General features: G+C 43.4%; 1 protein-coding gene across 13 annotated transcripts in view; it reads right to left on the bottom strand.

Annotated features, from left to right (window-relative positions):
- Window positions 1-498: 498 nt before the first annotated feature.
- The window catches only part of hspg2 (heparan sulfate proteoglycan 2), a 135,360-nt gene continuing 110,364 nt past the window's right edge, over window positions 499-25,494 (bottom strand). For 11 of the 13 annotated variants that reach the window (XM_079239029.1, XM_079239023.1, XM_079239018.1 and 8 more), the window contains 31 exons: window positions 24,583-24,736; window positions 24,045-24,188; window positions 23,234-23,368; window positions 22,936-23,117; window positions 22,658-22,853; window positions 22,311-22,490; window positions 20,156-20,416; window positions 19,895-20,057; window positions 19,702-19,799; window positions 18,025-18,291; window positions 17,820-17,932; window positions 14,653-14,800; window positions 14,464-14,580; window positions 14,292-14,309; window positions 13,369-13,453; window positions 13,135-13,279; window positions 12,949-13,051; window positions 12,721-12,830; window positions 12,539-12,647; window positions 12,352-12,450; window positions 12,025-12,246; window positions 11,689-11,933; window positions 9,987-10,158; window positions 9,711-9,833; window positions 9,306-9,359; window positions 7,987-8,062; window positions 6,604-6,682; window positions 5,818-5,888; window positions 5,525-5,608; window positions 5,191-5,294; window positions 499-3,225 (listed from right to left, as the gene is read on the bottom strand). In XM_079239029.1, the coding sequence (XP_079095155.1) occupies window positions 3,053-3,225; window positions 5,191-5,294; window positions 5,525-5,608; window positions 5,818-5,888; window positions 6,604-6,682; window positions 7,987-8,062; window positions 9,306-9,359; window positions 9,711-9,833; window positions 9,987-10,158; window positions 11,689-11,933; window positions 12,025-12,246; window positions 12,352-12,450; window positions 12,539-12,647; window positions 12,721-12,830; window positions 12,949-13,051; window positions 13,135-13,279; window positions 13,369-13,453; window positions 14,292-14,309; window positions 14,464-14,580; window positions 14,653-14,800; window positions 17,820-17,932; window positions 18,025-18,291; window positions 19,702-19,799; window positions 19,895-20,057; window positions 20,156-20,416; window positions 22,311-22,490; window positions 22,658-22,853; window positions 22,936-23,117; window positions 23,234-23,368; window positions 24,045-24,188; window positions 24,583-24,736 (4,230 nt within the window). In that variant the 3' untranslated portion in view covers window positions 499-3,052. The remainder of the gene's footprint in view (window positions 3,226-5,190; window positions 5,295-5,524; window positions 5,609-5,817; window positions 5,889-6,603; window positions 6,683-7,986; window positions 8,063-9,305; window positions 9,360-9,710; window positions 9,834-9,986; window positions 10,159-11,688; window positions 11,934-12,024; window positions 12,247-12,351; window positions 12,451-12,538; window positions 12,648-12,720; window positions 12,831-12,948; window positions 13,052-13,134; window positions 13,280-13,368; window positions 13,454-14,291; window positions 14,310-14,463; window positions 14,581-14,652; window positions 14,801-17,819; window positions 17,933-18,024; window positions 18,292-19,701; window positions 19,800-19,894; window positions 20,058-20,155; window positions 20,417-22,310; window positions 22,491-22,657; window positions 22,854-22,935; window positions 23,118-23,233; window positions 23,369-24,044; window positions 24,189-24,582; window positions 24,737-25,494) is intronic. The other 2 variants (XM_079239024.1, XM_079239026.1) reach the window with 2 other exon arrangements.

Raw genomic sequence — 25,494 nt, forward strand, 5'->3', positions numbered from 1 at the left:
CTGCCTGCCTGCCTCCTGATGCTCGCCAGTCTCTGAAAGTTCCGTTGGAAGAATTCACAGGAATCTGTGGGAAATCAATAAACCTCTCTCTGTACTCAGAAAGTGTCCGCTCTTTGGATCCTACTAGCCCCTCACCCACAACACCTCTTAACCCAGTTTTCACCAACCCCCCAGCAGATGAAGATGACACCCCAGTAGTTTTCCCACTCATAACCTGCTCCCAGTATTTGTAGCAAAACCAATAGGTGTGCACCCCTATTAGTCTGCTACCTGACAGGTGGCATGACTGAACTAAAGCGGCTACGTGGGACTGCGAGAGATTTGCTGGGCCTGACGACCGGGAAGACAGTCAGGTAGGTGGTTGGGGGTGTGGGTGTCAGTGACAAGGCAGCTTTGTCACACATACTTTAATTTCTTTTCGTTAATGTATTTTTTGTGTAAAAAAACAGCATGGCCTTCACTCATTGTCGCAGGAATAAAAGAAAACAAGATTACAAATAGCACAAGAATTTTGTTTTTTATTTAGGAAACAGCGGGGGCAAGGGGGATCATCTTTCCACCGGTGGAACAGTCCGTTTGTTCTGACATGGACAGTTTTCATCTAGTACACTTTCATTCAGTTTACCGGGTTATCATGTTTACATTTCTCTGCCGTTCAGCCATAAAACAGCAAAAATGGTTTTCAGAGAGAAAATCAAAAGAAAAGTTTCCAAGTTTGCAACGTGTTTCCATTTGGGGACAGTTTAGATGTAAGAATCCAGTTTAAGAGCCGATATACAGAAGGCACACAACCAGTGGCACATGCACAAGCATCCTCTGCTGTTGTGCCTCAAATTAAACCACATCTTTTTCCTGTTCGGAGTCCACACGTTCATGAAGACCAGTTTTCATCCCACTGACAAGGCGGCTATGGTCGACATTTTATAGAATTTCATTTGGGTGCTTTATGAAGATTTACTGACTGATCAAACTCTAAAAAGGGAAAAAAAAAACCAAAACAACGGGGTGTGGGAGGCAATACACATGAACCGCAGAAAAGAAAACGGCAAGCTTCTGACTTTATCTCAGAAACAGCAGAATCATATGTTGAAACAAAAGCAGTGAAACAGAGTAAAGGAAAAACAAAAAGGCGTGAAATTTTAAGGTATTAACGGTGATGTCTTAAGCCAACAAAATGTTAGAAAAGGGCAAAAAAACAAGTTTGTGAACCCCAAAATGATGGTGCCGTTGTGGTTTGCTATGTGGCCGACTAAAAGCAGGCGAGCATGCTTTACTGGAGCTGCACTACTGATCACAGCACCTGCAGGAGGCTTCCACTGCATCAATGAAACACACACCCGACTTGGTGCTGCTGAAGACGAATCTCCTGCAGAGAAACCAACCTGCAGAACAGCGGAACCTTCAGAGTTTTATAGCTTACTGAGGTGTCTCTAAAGCTACCAAACCTGAATGTAAGGAAAAACTTGAGGCAGTTCTGGATTGACCCTCCTGAGGATATGGATAAAGACACACACATAGACACACACATGACTTTTGGTGGGACCTAATTAATGTGGAGTGACCTGCGAGAAACAAACACAGCTAAAAAAAAATACAACCAACACTTTCCACACACACGCTCAGTTAATACAGATATCTACCTGACTGGCAGATAGTTTTACACTTAAAATATTTAACAAGCACACATAAAAAATTACACCCTTTTTTAGTTCTTCGCTCCTTTTTGAGATCTACTCAATCACATAAGGCTGTGGCAGAAACAAACTATGCCATGTTATCATGAAATCAAGCTCAAAAGCCATGAATATCAACAAAAGACTATTTTTTTTATATATATTTTTCATTTACTGGTACAAATGTAACCAAATGGGCGGCTGTAGCTCAGGAGGAAGAGCAGTTGTCCTTCAACTGGTAAGTTGAGGGATCGATTCCAGGCTTCCCCTGAAATGCCAAAGTGTCCTAGGGCAAGACACTGAACCCCAAACTGCCCCCCGATGTGCCTATCGGGGTAGGAGTGTGTTGAGTGAGTGTGTGTGTGAATGGGTGAATGTGACAAGTAGTGTAAAGCGCTTTGAGTGGTCTGTATGACTAGAAAAGCACTATAGAAGTACAAGTCCATTTAACCAAATTACTAATAAGAAAACATCTACGTGTGACACAGGTAATCCTTTAACTATATGCTGCATCTTCGTGTCTGACAATAGCACCAAGGTTTCTTTCTTTTCATAAAAAAGAACAAAAACAGACAGAGAAGACACAACGGCGCGGTCTAAAAGCAAATATATGCCGAGTTAATGCAGCAGAACGTGTGATATTTGCTGTTATTCTTTTGCATTTGACATCCTGAGTGGTGTACTGAAGCTGCATGTGACTGTGACCGTGTGCACTCCTCTCCCAACTTTGTTGAAGACTTCAAGCATGCTTGCAAAAAAAAAAAAGAAAAAATCTGAGAAAATTTTTCTTTAAGGAAATGAAAGAAAAAAGGCCTAAACGTCTTCAAGTATTAAGCCTTTAAAAAGCCTCAGACACAGAATTAAAACTCTAGGAAAGTTAAAGAGCAGGTGTATGGTTAGTTTGCATGTTTTCCCCCCACAAATATAATATATATATATATATATTCATATGTATATAAATAAAAATTCAGTGCTGTAAAAACCTCTCCGACTCCATAGGATCCGACCCATCGTAGAAGGCCTAATATGCTTCACTCTTAATCTTCTTGTGGCTAAAACTACTGCTGGAAGTATGAAATATGTACTGCTTGTCCTTTGTTTCTAAACCTTCATCTGGAAAACAACACTGAGGAGGAGAAGACTTGCTAACATTGTTACATTTTTCTTTCTTTTTGGTTTTACTGCACACACAGAAAAGCATCATTTTGAGTCACGGTTGGATTTTGTTTTTTTTGGTAGCAGCAAAGCACCAAGTTTGTTATCAGGCTCTATGTGTGTAAGTCTCTGTGTGTGAGTGTGTGTGTGTGTGTGTGTGTGTGTGTGTGTATGACATCCTCCCATAGTCTCTCTCTTTGTGTGTTTTAAGTGTGTGTTTGTGTCTACGAAGAGCAGGGTAAAACGTTAATGCCGTGGGCAGCGTGAGCTTGCAGGTCGACGGCCTGGGCCGGCTGCTGTCCCGGCCGAGCGTTCATCAGTGTCAGGTTCCTCACGCAGCCCGTCATTCCTGATGAAAACTTCCCTCCCGTCATTGCAGGCATATCAGGCGCTCCACCTGTCACACGGGAAGATGCACAATAACCAATCAGGGAGAACTTCTTGAATAAGTGCAGTTGTACATGTTGTTCTGTCTTTCCTGTCCTCTCCACCCCAACCAGTCGAGGCAGATGGCTGCCCTCCCTGAGCCGGGTTCTGCTGGAGGTTTTCTTCCTGTTAAAGGGGAGTTTTTTCCTTCCCACTGTCGCCTCGTGCAGCTCAGGATGGGGGATTGGATCCAAGTCATGACTCGATGCAATCAGTTGGTTTCTATTATAGGATATGTATGAATTGGCTTGAAATGATGTGTGTGTAAAGTGTCCTGTGACAACATTGTTGTGAAGTGGCGCTATACAAATAAAGTTGAATTGAATTGAATTGAACTTCTTTCAATGGACACATGCATCCCAGGCTTGGATTGTGGCTTCCTATCAACGGCTAATTTGGCATCCATCTTGGATCCTTCCTGACCTGTTAGCTCTCTCCAGCCAGCAGAAGGTAAAACAAAATGATGTAATGCGTCTTTAAACACTTGTCGTGATACAAAACAGGATACTTCCACAAGCAGCTTATAATTAACTTGTCTAGTCTGAAGGAGACTGGAATAATGATCTCTGACAAATACGAAGAACAACCAAACACACGTACAGAATTTATACGTGAGATTAAATAAAAACGAGTAAAACAAAACTTCCTCCTGACCAGCCATTTTATTAGATGCACCAGGATCTGGATCTGTCTCAGTCAGACCAGGAAACATGTTGCCTTTCCCTACTGTCCAGTGTTGGACATGTGTGTTCATGTGGCCTTTCTATCAATCTCCAACCAGTCTGTCCAGTCTCCTCTCACATCACATGGTCCAGACAACTGCTGCTCACTGGATATTTTCTCTTCTTCAGACCTTCTCTGTAAACCCTGGAGATGGTTGTGTGTGAATATCCCAGTAGATACTGAGACCAACAACCATGTCACGCTCAAAGTCCCTTAAATCCCAGTTCTTCCTCAGTCTGATGTTTGGTATGTATGTCAGTCTGATCTTGACCATGTTGACATGACTGCGTTGCGTTGTTTGTTAACAAGTTACAAGTGTGTACCTAATAATGTGTCCGGTGAGCGTCGTTATTGTAACGGAACAAAAATGCTAGTTAAGTGTGAAATTTAGCTTGTGAACTCTGGGTTTTCCTAATAGTTGATGGCTTCCCGCAGGGGGAACATGACTCCAGTGTGTACAGGTGTTTGGATGTGTGTATATATAAGTGGGTGTGTATGTGTGCTTATATACACGCAAATGTATGTAAGTTGTTTTCTTTTTCAATCTTTTTTTTTTCCTTCCTTTCTCTTTCTCTTTTTCTCTCTACAAGGTGTTTTCTGTTTTCTCTTCTTTTCGATTCTCTTTCTGTCCCTCTTCTGTCCTCTCCGGTCCGGTCCAGCAATACAAACTTTGTAATACAAACAATTATGCAAAATAAATAGAAAAATAAAATTAAAATCTAGAATATCAAGGGGAGCATTATATCTATGATGCCTCCCTTGGCAAAGTAAATTTGCCCAGCATCCAGAAAATCCATTTTGCCTGCTTAAATGCTGGACAAGACAAAAAAAAAAAAAAAAAAAAAGTTAGCTCGTTAGCTAACTTGGTTAGCTTGTTAGCTAAACCTTTAAATGAACTTTTACTGAATTATATAAAGTATCACAGTAACAACATGTAGAGCAATGTAAAAAAAATTTAAATTTATACATGAATTAAAAGAAAATAAGCTTTAGCTTGGTGACTGGAAGGCTAATGGAAGGCAAATTTGACTTCATTGTGTTTGGTTACGTTAAGTAGGCCCAATATTAACTTCCTCCCAAGTGATCACGAAGTTTATCTTTACATTGAATCGAATACTTTATACTTGAAACAGTACACTTATAAATATATCTTTAGTCATGTTTAAGAGAAATGTTGAACTTTTACTGCATTTATTGCTTAGAGAAGGCTCACCAAGGTATAAACGGCCTTGGGTGTTGACCATGAGGCTTTTGCCTTTGGACTGTCCATGTAGCGTTTCCCCTCCATCAATCTGGATATATCCATTTTTCCCAGTTCTGCAACAAACGAGAGAAAATAGAACCCAACTCCAGTACAGAACTGAACACACTGACATATGTAAGCAGCTCTTACATTACAGTCGGCTCTTTCACGCCACACTATACTGGACTAAAAGAGTTACCAGGAATGAGCCATTGTTGATGCTTTTAATTAGTCTCTGCCTGTGTTGAAGGGTAAATATTTGTCTTTTACATGTTTTTTAAAAGGACATATCGTTTCATCTTACCTGACTGCTGTGATCTTATGCCATCTTCCATCATTGATCGACCTTCGGGATAATATTCTGGCCTCTCCGCTGCCCAGCTGGTAGCTGTACGTTTATTCAAATGGTCAGCATTACTACAGCATGATTCATTCATTCATCTTCCTAAGCACTTAGTCCAACTAAGGGTTGTGGGGAAGCTTGGAGCCTATCCCAGCAGTCATTGGGAGAGGAGGTTACTATAACATGATATTAACTAAAATCATTTGGAGAAGCGTAAATATGAGAAAAGCAAAAGGATCATTGGCCTAGATCACCTGAAAACTAAGTGTCCGTTTTGCAGGCCGAGGCTGATGAAGTCTTTGCCTTTACCATTTTCTCCAGGTTCCTGGAAATAAATTCATTCAGTCAAAAGATGGGAATGCTGCGCGAGTCAGTACCATCAGCACCGGCCACTAGCAAACCGGCCTGTTGGAACTTTTCATATCAGCGAACTGTACTGAGAAAACAATGTGGTTAAGTCATAAACTACAATATTATACATGTGAAACAAAATCTTTCATGCATAACAAGCTCTTAAGCTTGTTTACAAATAAACAAATATTGATTACACATCACGTTTACCTAAATATACACATTTTAATTGACTTTTTTATCTAATAAACAGGCAAAGAAAGTGTCTTGTGTTTGAGTGGATACCTTTTTACTAGCATGCACCTTTCGCAAATTGCGTGCACCATGGGTCTCCTGAGGGAAATGGAGGGTGAGTTAGAGAAGCACATGCATGCATTTAGTGGTGTCAGGTAGAGACAACATGCCCAACAATGCCACAGCCTCAGCAGCACAGGTATCAATTAGAAAGAGTGATGATGATGATGATGATGATGAATGCAACTCATTACAAAGAGACGATGAAAGAGACAAAAATGCCGTTTTGTGTCAGTGATGCATTAATGATATCATACAAGATGCAAACATCAGCGAGGTAATGGTGATGATTTACAGCGATGGGTGCAGTTAGGCTGGGGATTTAGATGGTAGAAGGGAATGATGGGATTCTCAGACATGATACAGGCCATTTGGGACTGAGTGGGGGGGCTTACCACTCCCTGCCACAGGATCAGGCCTTCAGGTGAACTGGTGTTGATTTCCATTTCAATAGTCTCTGGTGAATCCTGGGCACTGAAACAGATCACAGAATAACTACCCCCCCATGTCAAAATACATCGACTATAAGTGTAAAACTATGTTGCTTCCAGGAGCATGAAATAAAGGGCAACAGGACTTTGTTTCCTGGCTGAGAAACCGTCCATTTCTTGGAAACTGGAACACATCAGGAAAGCCAGTGAAACCCTTAAAACCATAAAGGCAGGATAGGAAATGTTTTCCAGCATTCCACGTGACTCATTAAGACCCAACACATGAAAAACTGTTAAGATAAGTCCATTTTTTTTAAATGAGGTCTGTATTTATCACTTTGATCAAATATAACACACAAAAGTACCACATCAATATGTCAGTTTTTATAGATAATCTTCTGCTTTCTGGTGTCCATTAAGGGGTGAAAGACATGATCAGATTGTGTTCTACAAGATTTTGAGCAAAGTTTGCACCATAAAGTGATGAAAAATGTCTCAGAAAGTGGATGTATCATACATTTCGCGCTTGGTTCTTATGGGTTAAAATCACCTCACACCTGGAAAGCAACCATCTACCTGAATTTTCCACCACAAAAATAAAGAAATGAGTCACTTGTGGACTAAAACAACGCCATCCTATCATTTTAACCAACCCGTTCTAAAGAACTGAGTGATGAGATGTCACTCAGACTCAACCGCAATTTCTCCCCTCCCTTAAACCCCTCCCCATGCGTGAAGTGGAGTGCTTGTAAAGACAAAAAAGCATGGCCAGTTAAATAAAAATACAATAAACCTTCAGGAACAACTAATGCACACTTCTGCGCTTTGGAGGCTCGTCTTTTTAGGGACAAACTGGGACACTCATTGAGCAAAAAGCCCCAACAGCAGCTGATGTGCAGTGAGAAGGACGGCTACAGGAGACTCTTTACGATCTCTTGACCTAGGAGACTCAGATTTCCACCTTTGTCTTGCTGACGGACTCTGAAGGGTTTGAGAGAGGAGTTTAAGGGAACAGTTATTGTTAAATAAGAAAGATCAACTTTAAATGGAGTTTATGAAGCAGCTCTGACTTGTCTCTTCGTGTGCTTTCACAGCCACTAACAGCTTTGATCGGCATATTAAAAACCTGTGTGGTCGCCGGTGGCAACCTTAACCACAAAAATGTGGAGTCAATCATACTGAAGAGTTCTTACAACAGCCTGTAAGCCTGAAACACCCCACCTGCTAGTTTCAGATGAGAGGTGAGACATCTTTAATGACCAAGAAAAGAAGTCCAACTGCCCAGATTCACGCTCCTTGGATTACCAGGATGATGGAGAATCTATACCAACGTTTAGCAAATCTTACCTTCTTGGGAATATGGATTTAGGAAGGGCAATGAATCCATTGTTGCGGAACTGAGCTGCATACTGATAAGGAGAATCTGCAACAAAATACAGAAAAACAAAACTCAATGCAGGGTTGACATAAAAGCCATCATCACTGTTACAGCGCCCTCTGGTGGTGAAAGCGTAGAAGACCCTCCAAGGCACAGGTCAAGGTTAGATAAAGATATTAGAGACCAGTGCTGATGAATTACACCTGATGTTGCTTACAAAGCTTTTACCTGTTACTGTTGCATAAAGTGAGATTGTGCAACTCCTGTAGAAATTAATAGCAGGTTGTTTCTGATAAAAACTTCCTAATGTTATAAGCAACACTCTACCAAACGTAGGTAGAGGATCATCTTTGTTATTTAGCGTTACAGGATCAGCTTGTGTTTCATTTTGCATGAAACCCATGTACAGTCAATGACTTCAGGTGTTCTGAGGACTTTTCTGTTGGTTTTTTATCTTCTTGGTAAAACTAGATTTAATTTTTATAAGGTGAGTTTTTATTATAGTAATAAATTAGTTTTTCTCTTAAAGGGCACAAAGTCTCACATGAAAACATTTCTGAAATAAAATATCAAAATCTCACATTTAATTTGTGTTTGGAAACAATATGCAATTGCTTCAGTACAAAAATCCACGATGCACATGAGCTAGCAGTTCAGCAGTTCATTACACTGTCAATGCTGTCCCACTCCCTCAGAGACCAGGAGTAACTGACCCAAAACCACGTTTCCATGCATGTGCATCACTCCGAGTACAGAATATGTCTGGAATACATCTCATCCCAACAAACATCGTGCTATTCTCTTCCTCCAGGTGTCCGTGGAAGTTGTTAGTAAACGTGGAAGAACATGAAGCCGGCTGAAGTATCCGTTTCAGTGCAAACGGAGCGGTTGGGTTTGGTTTTTTTATGTGTAGGACAGACAGTTTGCAAGTGTAAAGAAACAGGACTGTGTTTTGTGAGTAGCCATTTTACAGACACTGACAAGGCAGGAAGAAAGAAAAAATGTAAAAACAGGGGGAGGGAGGGGGGGAGTCCACGGTCCTACTATTTCCTCCATGTGAGTCCGAAAGCAGGCCGCATTAGTCAGTTTATCTCCACCCTCTCCCAACTTCCCAAAGCGCCTCAGACGCCAGCTGAAAACAGTTGCACGCTGATGTTTCTGTGCATGTATGTGTTAGGCAATAGACGGTTGAGGTTGAGCTTGGACGGGACGTGGGGGCCCCTCAGACTCAGCGGGGGCCCTGTTAGTCACGGTCGTGTCAGGCAGACTGAATATTGAGATACTGTACCATTGGCTTCGCTAGCTTCTGAATTCCAGGGGGCCTCGGGGTTGAGCACCTGGCCTGTGTGTGCAGGATACAGCCATGAAGAGTGCAGCAGAAGAGACACGTGTAATCATTTAGGCTGATCCCTCCCAGCATGCCATGCAGCACGGGGAGTGACCTGGAAGCTGTCTGAAATGAGCTGAGCTTCATTTTGTCGAAAATCAGAGTCATATGGTGTGTGTGTGTGTGTGTTTTGCTTGATGTTTCTGCTTTGATGATGTCTATCTTTGTCCGAAGGGTGTACGGACGTGGTAACGTGTACTGGGAAAAGACATGTGAACTGAAAACACATTAGAAGTTCACAGGAAGTACGACAAGACGTGTTTCCTCTGCGTCCTGCTGCTTCTGGCTTGTTCTGTTGAGGCTCACCTTCCTCACAGTTGAGACCTGTGTGCCCAGCTGTGCACACACACTGGCCTTTGACGCAGCTGCCTCCATTCTGGCACTGATAGTTGGCCTGGCACACGTCTTTAACCACCTCACAGCGCTCACCTGTGAAGGTCAAGAGGAATCATCTCCATCATGATGTAATGCTAGCTGGACTTCTGCAGCATCATGAAGCTAAAAGTCAGGATTTTTTTGGCCAGAAAAAAAGGAAAACTGGCAGATCTGATAGTTGCTGTGTCATTTCTTTCAGTTACTAACCTTCAAACCCATCCTTACAGAGGCACTGGAACTCATACTCAGCGCTGGACATGCAGTCTCCGCCGTTCAGACAGGGTCGGCGGTCACAGGGGCTGCTGTCCAAACACTTGCTAATGGATTTGCTCTCCGTGAAGCTGTAGGACAGATCTACCTTCTTGTTGTTGATGGAAACCTACATGGAAGACGCAGACAAGTTTAACTTTTTAGCTTGAGCAAAATATTCAGCGCCCTTAGGCTTGTTCCGTCCCCCACGAGAAGCAGGAACTTTGTTGTTGCTCTGCAAAAACCAGAAGAGTTCTGCTTGGTCTGGTCCTTTCATACATGACGAGAGGCTTCGTGTGGGGTTCACTGCAGGTTTTTATGTTCATTTAACCCAGTTGTTTTATATTTAACGAGAAGCTTCGGCAGTGGCACAGTGTGTTGTGCACGTAGTTGGGCTCCGCGTATTTAAATGGCACTTTGTTAAAAGGTTCATACTTTCTCACCACCTGGATCAGCTATTTTCTCAAAACAATCCCTTTAACCAGCATCTGTAAAAATGCAGAAACAGTCGGGTTTTACCGTGGTAACCTTAAAGGGTCGACCAATCAGACAAGACTTCTCAGAGCCCCACATAAAGAAAGTTCTGCCAGCCTGATGTGTCAAGAACTCTCTAACCACGTCTGTATGGAGAGAAATTTGTTTCTTTATTATCAAATCAAATAAGTTAGATTTGAAACCAAAAATGATTTTTGAGACCAAAAAAAAAAGAAGTGAGAATCAAATTTATTTTGGTAGAGATAGAAACAAGTTAGGTTTCAATTAAGAATATATATATTTGATAAAGCATACTTCTCCAACTTCAATCAAAACTAATGTTTACAATTAAAACTACTGTTTTCTTCAATCAAAACTAATGTTTGTAAGTCAAAAATTACAACCATTGTGCATAAAAATAAGTTTTCTTCTCTTTACAGTTAAAAACATTTGGTTATAAAGTTTTGTTTGCAAATAAGTCCTCCTTGCTTGCAAGTTCTAAATTTTTGGTTGTGAATTTAACTGCATTTGATGGGCGGGGCCTGCGCTGGTGAATGAGAGCAGAGTTTCTATTGGTTGGTTTCACCTGGCTTCAGCGCCAGCTGCGCCTTCTACGTTTCGCCCATTTCTCTCTTGCTGTCCTGCTTGCAGGTAAGTTGATAGCCTGTTGGTCTTGAAATCTATCCCAAAAGTTATTAATTGCCCTCCCGTGGGCTCACCGTCTGCGGGAGGAGCCGTAGGGGTTGGGTGCAATGTGAGCTGGGCGGCAGCAAGGGGCGGGGGCAGCAAGGGGCGGGGACCCTGCCGGTCCGATCCCCGGCTGCAGAAGCTGGCTCTAGAGACATGGATGGACTTATTTTTATGCACAATGGTTGTAATTTTTGACTTACAAACATTAGTTTTGATTGAAGAAAACAGTAGTTTTGATTGAACATGGAGAAGTATGCTTTCTCAAATATATATATTTTTAATTCGAACTTAATTTTTTCTATCCCTACAAAATACAATTTAATTCTCATTTCTTTTTTTTTGCTCTCAAAAATCATTTTTGGTTTCAAATCTAACTTAATGATGGAACAAAATGACATTATCTTCTCGGGGCTCGGGAACAAGAAAAACGTTCCACTTCTCATGGAGCATGTAGCGGACTTTCATGTTTTATTTCTTCTCTGGCGTGACTTCTCACCTCTCCGATGCAGCCCTCAAACATGTCGCTGACATTGGCAGGCTTAGGCAGGATGTTCATGTCTGGCACTCCTCCCAAGTACATAGGAGTGTGGATATTGAGGCCCTGGGCTTTTCCTGGAGATGTCCTCCTCTCGACCGGGCCTTGGTCCACCCTGAGGTGGCCGGCCTTCTTGTTTCGCTCGGCCACAACTCTGTGCCACTGGCCCAGAGACACCGTCTGAGGACTGAGAATGACTGCCTGCCCTGGGAGTCATGAAAGATGAAAAATGATGGAACTATAACACAAAGTGTCCAGTAAGGAAGATATTTTGTCATGTACAGAAGTTTACTGTACCAGTGCCCAGTTCATATCTGAACTCCACATGTCCCTCCTTCATGGAAATGGACACAAAGTCTTCCACCCTCATTTTTTTGCCACCACAGAAGAACATCAGGCCATTCCTCTCCAGTGGCTTAAACTCCAGCTCCACACGGAGATCGTCGTGGATGTTGGTCAGGGGGGGGTAAGCTATGTATGACTCCTCACCATCAAACAGTGGCGTTGTCACCAGTTCCCCTGAAGACAATCAGTGCACTCATTTTAGCAATAGCATCTCAAAATTAGCTGAAACTTGACTATATTTTTATTCTTGCCACAAAAAAGGGAAAATTCCTGTCATACCGTCCATGCATTTTTTTCCAAATTTGCCAAGATGGCAGCGGCAGTCATAGCCCAGGCCAGTGGGGCGGTTGATGCAGGTGGCGTCCGGCCCACAGGCCTCTGAAGGGGTTAAAGTTGCACAAGATTAGAAACAGAAACAATACTTCCAGTTAACTTTGGAGTGCTCGAGTGGTTGGTTCAGATGTACCTGGGTGGCAATGCAGAGACGAGTGGTGCTGACAGTTACTGCCTGTAAACCCTTTGAGGCAGCTGCACTTATACAGGCTGGCCTCTGAGTCCTCACACATCCCTCCATTCTGGAGCAGGACATGACATCAAGTTACACAACATGATGGAGTAGAAGACAATATTCTGACAGAATAAACCAACCTGGCAAGGGTGGTCTTTGCAGGTGGGACAGTTTGTGACACCAGTGGAGCTGCGGTCCAGGTCTTTAAAAATGACTTCTTCTCCCTGGATGAGCAGCTGACTGATACAACCTGCGGAAAATTTAACATTGGCAAGTGTACCACCTTCACCAACAGCATACACACACAGCAGGTAAAAAACAGCAACAAAAAGCTTCTCTTTCAGGGTGGAAATGGTGTAAAGTCTTACCCACAAAACCGGTCTTAATGCCGGCCGTTTTGGCGAGGACCGTGTAGTTGGGGTATCCACCAACATAAAGCTCCTCGTTCAGGTCAAGGCCTTGGAACTTGCCCTGATCGACAGAAAATACCACCTTAAATAAGGAAAATGCACATGGTTCATTGTTAAATGAGATTTGGATCGACTGCACAATACCTGCGAGCTGCCGCTGATGGGCTCCGCTCCGTCGACACTGAAATACCCCTGAGTGAGGTTGCGATACAGCTCCACTGTGTGGAACACTCCCAGTTCGATGGGGTAAGGGTCGCGTATGGTGGCCATGCCAGAGCCCACGTCAAACCTGAAGCGATACAGATCCCTCAAATCATACAGCTCTCCTCGTGTTCTGTTTACTGAAGTCACTCAAAGCAGGAGAACTTAAGTCCTGACCTGAACTCCAAGCGGCCTCCTACCAGTCCCAGAGAGATGAAGTCAGCTCCTGTGGTCCTCCTCTGTCCATTATAGAGGATCATGCCTATTACCAGCGACACGGAGTAAATTAATTCCAGCACATGGTTGACATTAACCATAGCCAGCACAATAATCCATCTTAACAAGTCAGTAAACGTTTGATTTTCCCCCTTTTTATGGTGGGAGAATATTCATCCCATCATCTCATGAGAATTTTAGATTTGAGCGACTTGTTAGGATGGACGTTGTTTTCAGATCCATTCACGCGTGAACTGTTCAAAAAGCCGGATGATAAAAGCAGCATGCCACGGTGTCGCACATCTACAAGCCAACCAAAGCCATGTTGTCGTCTGCCATCCAGTCACTGGGCTGCCAATGCAACCAGTCACACCGTCCTGCTAATCTCATGTTTGTCTTTCTTCACATGCTGGAAATATACATGCGTCACAGACATGAGCAGCTCATGCTCATGGGGGGGCATGGCACAGGCAAGTTGCCAGAAACAAACTGGGAATAAGAAAATATCTATCCTGTCCTGGATGGATGACTTTTCCTGTCACTGTTCTGCTGTGACACTTCCACACATCCTCAAACATGTGAGTAAGCTAAAAGGAACTGTGTACTTTATCATTTGATGTGACATGCAGGATGTCCTGGAGCCTTATGGGGAACAAATTATTGCTTCTAATGAAGAGAGAAGTGAAGTACAGTAGATACAACAGATTATTTCTGGTTTTCTACATATAGATCTGTGATGATGACTGAAAACATTGGCCATGCATCATCTTGCATCTGTTTCACAGCCCATAAATCAGCTCAGAGCACGATGGAGGGGGGGGGGGGGGGGCGATGCAGCCATAAAGCAGAACTGCAAACATCAGCCTCCACCTCCTGAGACTCACCAGCGTACATTATGAGACCTTCCCACCACATGGGTGAGGCGCGGGGGAAAGGGAAGGGACAGAAGACGCAGTGAAAGTACATATCAGGAAACATGAAAAACATGTGACACAAATGGTGCAGAAGGTAAAAACAACCAGTAACATGGCATGATTTAAGGACACACACGCTTACCGTCAACATTATCGGGCCTGAAGGTGATCTTTAGGCTGAAAGCTTTGTAGGCGTTCTTGATGGTGGGCAGGGTGAGGTAGGACAACGGCTCTTGGGCGAAATATGGCATCACTCTCTCTGTAAAAAGCACGGCGTGGTGAGATACTTCTGCTCTGTGGAAACCACTTGTTCAGCACTTTTAAAACCAACCGTGGACTTGGAGTTTGGTGAAGGCTTCCACTTTGCCATGTTTGTTGGAGGCGGTGCAGATGTATGTCCCAGAATCCTCGTGTGCGACCCGTGGAACTGTAAACAGGCTGTTCTCCTGGAAACACTTAGGAGCGTACGGTCCTTCCATCTTAAAAAAGAAACAGATGCAAAAATCCTCTGGTGACTGACTGCAAGGAAAAGCCGGTTAGTAAAGCGTTGCCATGGAATCCGAGTCAAGGATGCTTGTTTGTTAGGGACCCTTCATGTCTGGCTGTTTTATGGCTAAGTAAGCTCTTCCTGACACATGGAAACTGTACCACCTTCACCTACAGCATGAAGAGATAACAGGTATATAAAAACCCAACACAGCCATCAGTAGCTGGTTTCCATCTGCTGTTTACATCTTGTCATCCCACAATGGAGCACAAGGGCTAAATGTGACGAGAAATGGGACAAAAGAAAGCAACAAATAAGAATTAAACTGAACCAACTCCAACTATGTCTGACATTAGTTGAAAGATTGTGTGTGATTTGATGCCCAGAAACATCCTCGACATGTCTCTGAATAAACAGCACTTTCATGACACTTCCCAGCATGGTTTCTTAGAAACACAGCTGCTGAGGAAGTCCGGAGCTCTGGATAAAGAGACGGAACAGCGTTCTTACAGAAGACGGGGTGTTTTGATGATGGTGATGGTGCTTTCTGATATGATTGCTGTAAAATCTTCCTTCGGTGGAGAACAGCTGACTGCAAATGTCACAGTTTTTGTGTTCTGTTGTTGGCTTTGTTGTTCATTTTGTCTTTAATTCGGATTTAAGAATAAAGTGAGCTGTGGAGTCCAGAATTCCACTGACTGGTAACTAGGTTGGTTAGGTTAAGTAACAACAAATAAACAGCTAAAGATAATTGGGTAAATACATCTGGCCCTTTTTTTAAACCCATGTGATTCTTTCAGTGGCATGAAAAAAGAAAAATAATTTAAATTAAATTAAATTAAACATATTCTTTAAATACCTTTAAATTTTTTAGCATAATAAAATTAAATAAAATCAGATAAAATAAAATATTTAATAAGCATTTTTTTTTAAAAAAAAAGACAAAATGACATTATTGAACTATTTACAGTAAGACATAAAATAAACAATAATAAAATATTAAATCATATATTTTAATGATTGTGAATGATCTAAGAGGCAATCTGGATGCACAAAAACTTTCTGTCCTGGTGTTGCTGGATCTCAGTGCCGCTTTCGATACAGTAGACCACCAGATTTTATGAAACAGACTCAGATTCCTGGTGGGCCTCTCAGGTACTGTTTTAAAATGGTTTTACTCCTATCTCACAGATCGACAGTTTTTTATAAGTATGGATACATGCTCCTCAAAGACCCATAAAATAAAATGTAGGGTTCCCCAAGGATCAATTTTAGGCCCATTACTTTTTAACCTGTATATGTTGCCACTTGGGGACGTCATCAGGAGACACGGCATTGATTTTCACAGCTATGCTGATGATACACAGCTTTACATCGCTGTGTCTCCTGATGACCTGGAGCCAGTTAACATCCTTTTAAACTGTATTTTAGATATAAAGTCATGGATGGCAGAGAACTTCTTACAGCTCAACCAGGACAAGACTGAAGTTTTAATCATCGGTCCTGAAGACAAGAGAGAGATCATTTCATGCAAACTGCAGAGTTTTAAATCCTCCCACGTGTACGAAATCTGGGTGTTATTTTTGACTCTGAGCTGAATTTTATTTCACATATCAGAAATGTTACAAAGACAGGATTTTATCATCTTAAAAACATCGCCAGAGTCCGTCCATTTCTCTCTTTTGCCAGCACGGAGGTACTAATGCATGCTTTTATTTCTAGTAGACTAGACTACTGTAATGCCCTGCTCTCTGGTCTTCCCAAAAAGAGTATTTCTAGTTTACAACTACTGCAGAACTCGGCGGCACGAGTTCTGACAAGGACCAGGGGGAACACATTACACCTGTTTTAAAGTCGCTGCACTGGCTCCCCGTGAAACAGGATTGATTTTAAGGTTCTTTTAGTGGTTTATAAATGTCTTAATGGTCTTGGGCCTTCTTATTTATCTGACCTGTTTTTAAAGTATGAGCCCTCGCAGACCCTGAGGTCCTCACTGGCCTATTAGTTCTTCTGAAAGTTTGTACCAAAACATATGGCGAGGCCACATTACAGTATTACGGGCCTCGCCTATGGAACAGCCTGCCTGAGGGCCTCAGGGCTGCAGAGACTGTTGATGTTTTTAAAAAAACGCTCAAGACCTACCTTTTTTAGTTTAGCTTTTAACTAAGTTTTAACATTCTTATATTAACCCATATTTATTCTTCTTTTTAGTTAATTTTATTTATTTATATATTTTATATATTGATTTACATCTTTTTAGTTAATTTGATTTATTTATTTTATATATTTATTTACATATTAGTAAAGATTTTATTATTTTATTTTATTTATTTATTTTTTTTTAATGGATTTTATTTTTGTTTAGTTATCACTCCAGCTCTCTCCTCATCGGGGTCCTCTTCACCAAGGGCTGCCCCTGCTCTGACTGCATGGGTGTTGCTGTGGGGGCTGTCCCTGTCTGGTGGGTCGGGATCCGGCGCTGCAGCCTTACAGTTGTCCTGTCTGCCCGGACCCGGGTGGCCCCCATGGTGATGGCCTGGATGGTCTTGGTTGGGGGTAGCCCTTTGTGTAGAGGCTCCCTGAGAATATCGTTTCCTTATCTGATGCACATCTAGTACAAATGGACCTGGCCATTCAACTTCTTTTAACTGTTACAGGGCTAATAGGGCATGGGTGGGGGTGGTTGTGGGTGGGTGAAAGGGGATGTGTATGTGTGTTAGTGTTTTATCTATTTTGATGTAAATTGTTTTATAATGTAAAGCACTTTGTATTGTTTTAAGCACAAAAAGGGCTATACAAATAAAGTTTGATTTGATTTGATTTTTTTATACTAAAACAAACAAATGGGAGCAACAAAACCCCCAAAATACCGGCAGAGCCAATCTTTGCTGTGGGGGTCGGGGTTTTGGGTTTTCTTTAATTTCTGTATAATGAATTACACATCATAGAATGATTATAATATAATACAAATAATCCAGGAACTGATTTAATTTGTGTGAAACCATGGTTACCTTGGACCATTTAATTTCAGGGACAGGATAGCCTGAAGCCACACAGGACAAGACGGCATCAGACCCGATCGCCACCGCAGTTTGTGCAGGTAGAGCAGCAATTTGAGGAAGAGCTGAGCAGAAAGGAAAACATTCAAAAGATGAGAAAACGGGGACTTCAACTTTGAGCCAAAAGCATCAACGCGGTTTGTACAACTGGACTCACACTGGACGTTGAGGACCACCTGAGACTGAACCGAGCCCACATCGTTGGTGGCCGTGCAGCGGTACTGGCCCGCATCGGCCTCCGTCACCTGATCGATCCTCAGCATGCCGCCTTTCACCATGACGTGGGCCGGCAGAGAGCCGCCAACCTTACTCCACTGGACGGTGGGCTCCGGGTCACCAATAGCCTGACACTCGAACTCCACAGAGTTCCCAATCATCACAGTCTGCACCGAGGTCCGGACGTTGATCATGACCTTCGGCAGGGCTGAAAGAGAAAAACAATAGTTTATTTAGTTACTAGTTATTTAGTTATTTTTCAGAATAAATAAAACAGTTTGCATCGGCCTTCCAAGTCATGTCTCCAGGAGCAGGTGATGCCTTCACATGCAGTGGGAAATTAAACAGACTGTAGATGTACTTTAACTATGCATCCAAAAGAAGGATAACTAGAACTGATAATGACAGAAACACAGTAAAGTCATTCATGTAATAAGCTCCAAACAAACAAAAAACTAGATTTCATGTTAATCCTACGTCAGTTTGATTCACTGCATAATTATATTCATATTTGTAATGAATAAATGAATGCATGTATTAACGCTTATGACTTAGAGACTATAAATCTCCAGTGTGGCTACATCATTCAGGCTCCTAATCCTTGTGCAACAAGCAGCTATTCATCCATTCAAGTGTCCATTATGATGCAGTAAATAATACAAAACATTCCTTTAATCAGACACTGTTCAGGTGGAAGCTTGCCTTCATTCCTTGGCTTCCCAGAACTAACAGCGCTACGATCAAATCCAGGCGTAACGAACGGTTTTCATCATTTATCCAAACATCCCAGGCGCATGCTCGTACCGTCCCACAGAGGTGCCCATTAAAATCTCCACAGTGATTCATCTTTTCTAGGAAAACTGGAACAATGCCAGAGAGATGCTGCGTGCGGACAGAGTCGTCTCTTGCTATAGGTGGACTTAGGCGAATGCCTGGGGTCCCCAACCACCAGGGGGCCCCAAAGCTGCATCTTCAGCCTCTTCAGATGAGAATTAAAATGTCTGTTTTTATCGGTAGCATTCTCATGTGTTTAATACTCCCATTATGGGCTTAAAAATAAACCTGGCCTAAAATAAACTGCAATAGGAAGCAGTGGCTGGTCTTTTCCTTTCTGGCATTATTAGGTCGTTGTATATACAGTCTGTGGTTGTTGGACACACACGTCGCATGACACAGGTCACATGACACAGGTCACATGACACAGGTCACATGACACAACCACCCTCACAGTGAGTGGGAATGATTGACAACTACCATTCATCCCGTTAGCACACGGTGTGGGACTGTTCCAGTCAAAGAGGAGAAAAGTCATGGAAACGAGCAAAAAGGTTTCCTCGGCTTCTATGTGAACCATTTTGCCAGAATTAAAAAAATAATCCACGTTCAGTGGGAAAAAACCAGTCCACATCAGCTCTCCAGGCTCCCTTTGGTACGCGGCATGCTGGAGTGACTAATGCATACATTCTGTTGTAAAACAGATCAATCTAAACGTTATGTTGTAAAGACAGATTTTTGATCACATCTGCATCCTGAGACTTTAGTCTCCTGTGGAAATTGCTGCTGTTTATTCCTTTAATCTGACTTGCAAAGTTTTCCTCCTGCAGCAGCTGGAACAGACCTTGGATGGTCAGCCTGGCGCTGTCCTGTGCTTGGCCGTACACGCTGCTCGCTCTGCAGATGTAAACACCTTCATTGCTCCGCTCCAGGTTCTCGATCCTGCAGAGAAAATCAACGAGCTGATGAGTCTTCACACACCAGGAGACGCACTTTGGAGACGTTTGTCCTGCATGTGTTCACCGAATCAGAGTCACCTGAGCACCCCATCCCTGACGTGGTGGTTTGGCGGCAGGGCTCCTCCTTCCTTCAGCCACTCGATCTTGGTTTCCACACCGCCTGCTGCAGAACAGGTGAACTCCACGGCACTGCCCTGGGCTTTCACCTCCACCTGAGGGGCGACACGCACTGCCAACGGGGCTGCACAACGCCGCCACAGAGACAGTTCTTATTGCACAGAAGGGATTTGTGGAAGGAATACTGCACAACAGTCAGCTGAAGATGTGTGAAACACTTACATCTGACGACGACTTTAGCAACCACCTCACTGCTGCCCACTTTGTTTCTGGCCACACACTTGTAGTTCCCAGCATCCTCAGCGGTGGCCAGGTTGATCTGGAGGTCCCCCTCGTTCACCTCAGCGTTTGGAGACAGGCTTCCGTCCAGTTTGGTCCAGGTGTATGTCAGAGGAGGCGTGCCGTGGGCCAGGCACTGCAACCGGATCACCTCCCCGACCCGCACGGCCACATCGTCAGGTACAGACGTGGCATAAGGAGGAGCTGGAGGAAGAGGGAAACCATCAGATAAACATCTTGTGCTGAGAACAGCAGAGTGTGTTTAACCTCTTCCTCATAAGGCTGATTTTTTAAAATAAAATGACACAAACTATTTTCTGTCGTTATGGGGAAATAAAATGAGCTTTATTCGGGAAATGAGTCTTTGGTCGTATCACCCAGCCCTGCTTCGAACTATATCCTTATTTTTATGTTTTGTTATTTATTCTCTTAAACTTTTTATTTAGTCTGAGCATCTCTTTTATTTTTCCAGTGTTTTACCTTCACGACAGTTGTGGGTTGGGGACGGCGCCTCTGGAGACACAAATCACTGTTTGCTATGTTGTGTATCTGCTGGTTGAATAGATTCTTAATTACGGGGAACATGATATTTATTTCTTTTTTTTTTCTTTGATCTTATTTTGATTTTAATTTAAAGCACTTTGAGCTGCATTTTCATTGGATGATAGATCAGATCAGATCAGATCAGATCGGATGAACTCCTGAGGCGGCTCCTGACATGGACGGATTCTCCAGATGTCGTTTCCTCGCAGCAGGGTCCAGCCAAACAAAGGGACAGAATCCTAAAGTAGGTTTTATTTTGGCATAAATGGTCCGGGGAATGGTTGGGTTGTGTGTGCGTGTGTGTTTTTAAGTGTGAAACAGTTTTTTATGTTGTTAAGCCCTTTGATATGCTTCTGGATAAAAAGTGCTACATAAATAAAGTTTGATTTGATTCGAATTCAATAAAAATAAATCAAATATCACAGCACATGTCTGTGGAGGTAAAACACTATTTTAAAAAATGTGGCATCGTTTTTTTCTTATTAATATGTGCATGAAAGGGTTAACTTTTTTGGTTTCCAACAAAAAACCATTTCTGCCACAGTTCAGTTCTGCTGCTGATTTTTTTAATGTTCCTTAAAATTCTTTGCATCACCAAACGTTCACACGTCATGTCCCCCGTCTCTGGGAGAACCTGCCAGAGGATCTCAGGGCTACAGAGAACATTCATGCTCAAAATTCACCTTTATGTTTTGTATTTATTTCCTTAGTGTGTATATTCTTTAGTGGATCATTTTAATTTATTATTTTAATTTGAACAAAATTTATTTTAGGGACATTTTATTCTACTTTAAAGATGAGTTTTTTACATGGAATTTTATAAATGATATTTTTTCAAGAATTTACTTTATTTTATTTACTATTATTTTTATTTATTTTTTCATTTTAGCATATTTTCTGGTGTTCCTCAGAAAGAGCCTCTGCACCATGTTGGCCATGGCTGGGGGGGGGTAACCGTGGTAACTGTGCTGCTGTGGTCTGGTCGACTGCTGCTGCAGACGCTCCTGCGGTTGTGTTTCCTTACTGGGCTCCTGTCTGCTCAGCAACATACACCTGGCTGTATGCATGACAATAAAGACCATCATTGGAAATGTGTGTGTATGTGTGTGTACGTTGAAGTGTGTGGGAAGGGCGAGGCTGACAGATTTTTCCTTCTTGTGCGTTTATAATGTATACAGCACTTTGTTACATTTTATTGTAGGAAAAGTGTTTTATAAATAAAGTTTGATTTGATGTGATTCACATGGTTCAGATAGAAGATAAGCCACAGAAACAGATTCAGATCAGAGTGAGTGTGTACGTGCTGCTTTTCCCCAGTTTTAAACAACCCTCTCCATCAGATGGAAAGTCCTTTCCGATTCAGATCAACTGCGCGGTTTTCATGCCGTCTGTTTATTCTGATTGGATGTTTGTTCAGTTCAAAGTGCTTCATGTAAACCGAGTTACAGCTTCCCCATGGCATGTTACATGCTGTTCCAGTGCTCCCAGTGCGTGGAAGACCTTCTGTACGACACGTGCCTCATGCTGTCTGCAGTATGAGGACGACAGAACTTACTCTCCACATCCAGCGTGACGGTGACCTCCGTGGTTCCCATGTTGTTTGAAGCGCTGCAGATGTACTCGCCAGAGTCCTGCCGGCCAACGCTGGGCAGCACCAGGCTGCCGTCCACCAGCTTGAACCTCCAAGGCAGAGGGGAGCGCAGCTTGGACCAGCGGATCGTTGGAGAGGGGAATCCTGTGAAAAGACAGATGGGGGAAGTCTGGTCTGGTGAAATGTTCTTCTGGACACCAACGTCTCCGTTTCAACAACGCTGTTTTCAGTTTTCCTTTCAGTTGTGTCACTTTAAACAAAAGGAGAGATAGAAAGCACTTCAAACCAGTCTAATGTCATGCAGGTATTACCGTGGGCCTCGCAGCGCAGCGTGACGGTCTGGCCCTCCACCACAACCACCAGCGGCTCAGGAACAGAGGCCCTCGGGACTGAAGGTACCTGGGGTCCTCCCTCAACTACAACCTCTACTCTGGTCTTGGTCGTGCCATCACTGTTGCGAGCTGTGCACACGTATGTGCCGCTGTCTTCCGGACGTGCAACGAGAATCTTAAAGAAATAAAAGTTAATTTCAGTCACCAGATCTGGATCAGAGGTTTAAACCTGCATGAACGCGTGCTGAATGCTGCACCTGCATGACGGCGTTGGAGTCCATGGGCACCGGACTGCTCAACATCGTCTTCCGGTTGTTGTCCAGCCTGTGCCACGAGACTGAGGGGCGGGGGTCTCCGGAAGCTTGGCATTCCAGGTTAACGGGTTCACCGACCCTGACCCGCACGGGTCCAACAGGGGTGACTCTGGCCACGGGAGACTCTGAAGGTGCAGATAACAACGTGATATCATGGCCGACACCTGATCCGCCACCGGAGGGAACCCTTCTCTTAGAACTGATGATGTCTGAAACGCTCGCTGGCGTGGATGAAGCTCACCTTTAACGATCAAAGACACAATGCTGTGTGTGATGCCGAACGGGTTGCTCGCCACGCAGCGGTAGGCACCGTGGTTCGTAGGGCGAGCGTTGCTGATGGTAATGACAGAACCATCAGGGACAACTCTGGCGTTGTCTGCAGGAAGGAGAGGTACATGATCCGTTCTGATGCAGGAGACAGCTGGGAATAAAACGGCTCATCCTGGGAAAACAGGCCTGGAAGGCATCTAAAACGCTGATTCCCAGACTATTGTTCTAAAAGACTCACTATCAAAAAGCCATAACTCCCCCCACCCCCTTTATCTGGGACCTGCCTTGGAAAGTTGTCATGTTACTGAGACACTGTTCCATGCCATAAAAACATGCAAATAATAAATAAGTTAGTGGACAAACCTCAACTCGTCTCTGTGTGGACTTCATTTTAACAACCACACAGACTCTGCACAGTCAAAACCCCCCAGTGGTCTTTGGGGACCCCCTTTGCTTGGGAACCACTGCTCTTATTCCTTCATTGATAATAAAGTGCTTTTACTGTAATCTACTGCTTCTTTGTCACTGAAGAGTTGTTTTTTATAATGAAGATTTCCATTTTTTTCCATAAACGTGGGCGTAGATCTCAGAGGAAAATTGCATCATGTAAGACATCTCATAAGACATGACATCATCCCATCCAAGCTTGTAGTCATGTAAATGACCAGAAAACACAGATTTCTGGCCGTGGAAAGACAGTTTTATGCTTTTCATATAGAGGTTGGTTTGGTGCAACATTGAGCAGGTTTGTCGGTGAGGAGTCGTGTGTGGTCAGGTGTTACCTGGCAGCGGCTGGTTGTTGGCCAGTTTCCACTCCAGTCTGACCGGCTGGGCTCCGCGGTACACCCTGCATCTGAAGCTGGCCGACTCCCCCACTCTCACTGCAGCGCTGTGGGGCTCGATGCCGATGACTGGGCTCTGTGGGCCTGCAGCAGCAGAAACCAGCAGTTTGAACTGGGATTCACCTTGAATTGGAACAATCTTCTGTCATTTAGGTGATGTGTGTTATTCCAGATGTAACGTCAGCTGCAGTGGCAGCCACAACTCCGGGGAAGGAGTGTATGAGGATGAGATCATGGGACAGTAGCAAGGAAAATCATTTGATTTGAGGTCACCCTGGAAAGTTCACTCATGGGAAGAAGAAGTGAGAGAATGTGAATAACACACTGCAATGTAATACCCTGCCTCTGCATCATGTGCACCCCCACAGCAGAGTTTAACGCAGCTGTAAGTACAGAAGAGTACAGCGAGATCAAACACCTGGAAAAGGTCCGGTAAATAGATCACCTGGAAGAGGCTTCAAGCGCCAGACATACGTACCGATTGAGGCTGAAGTAACGGAGACGGAGACGGAGGCCTGATGCACATGAGAGCCAGAGCTCCCGGGGTTGCCGTGGTTACCTTGCACGCGGCAGATATACTCGCCCGAGTCATCTGGAGTGGCCGACAGGATGCGCAGCTGACTGCCCACAACCTGCAGGAAGAAACGAGCAAGGAAATGAATCGGAAGCAAAGGAAACACGAGTGATCAGAGTTCATTCTCACTGGAGAAACTGGCTGCTGGATTTTAAGCACCCAATCCTTATTAATATGCAAGAATTGACGAAAACAAAGAAGGGTCCACACACACCGTTGAGCTGCAGAATAACTTTTTAATGAATATTCCCTTCCTGAAGTCAAGCTAGAGCCAGCAGTGTGCAAACCGTTTAGATCTGTCTGGATTTTAAAAGAGTTGTCAGAGAGCACACAGGGGCCGATGCAAAACATCCCACACTGCTGCCATGGATCCCAGTTCGCTTCTCTTTTACCATTTTCCACACAAACGCACCGGGAAGCCAAAAAGAAGGATGACGAGTCAGTGCTAAATTCCCAAATCTGATTAGGCGTCTGTGGAGGAAGAAGCCTAAACTGTGGCAGCTTGGCCTCATGACTGACAGCAGTTAAAGGCCTGCTGCTGGTATCCTGTTGCTACATACCACAAGGCCTCTTTAAAGGTCCTTAAACATCATTTTTCATGCAGGTTGGAGTTGTTTTAGCTGCATATGAACTACCAAAAGCATGTTGAGCGTCTGGTTGTAAAAACTAATATTACCTGAATCACAAAGAAAATAATTCTTTTGCAACATACATTTAAATTTAGGCAACACAGAAATGTGATTGAACACTTAAAGGTTTACTGTCATCGCCATTTGTAGCTCCCAGTCGAATTTAACAGTCTTTACTGATGGTCCG

Source organism: Telmatherina bonti, assembly GCF_933228915.1.
Source record: "Telmatherina bonti genome assembly, chromosome: 4".
NCBI lineage: Eukaryota > Metazoa > Chordata > Actinopteri > Atheriniformes > Telmatherinidae > Telmatherina > Telmatherina bonti.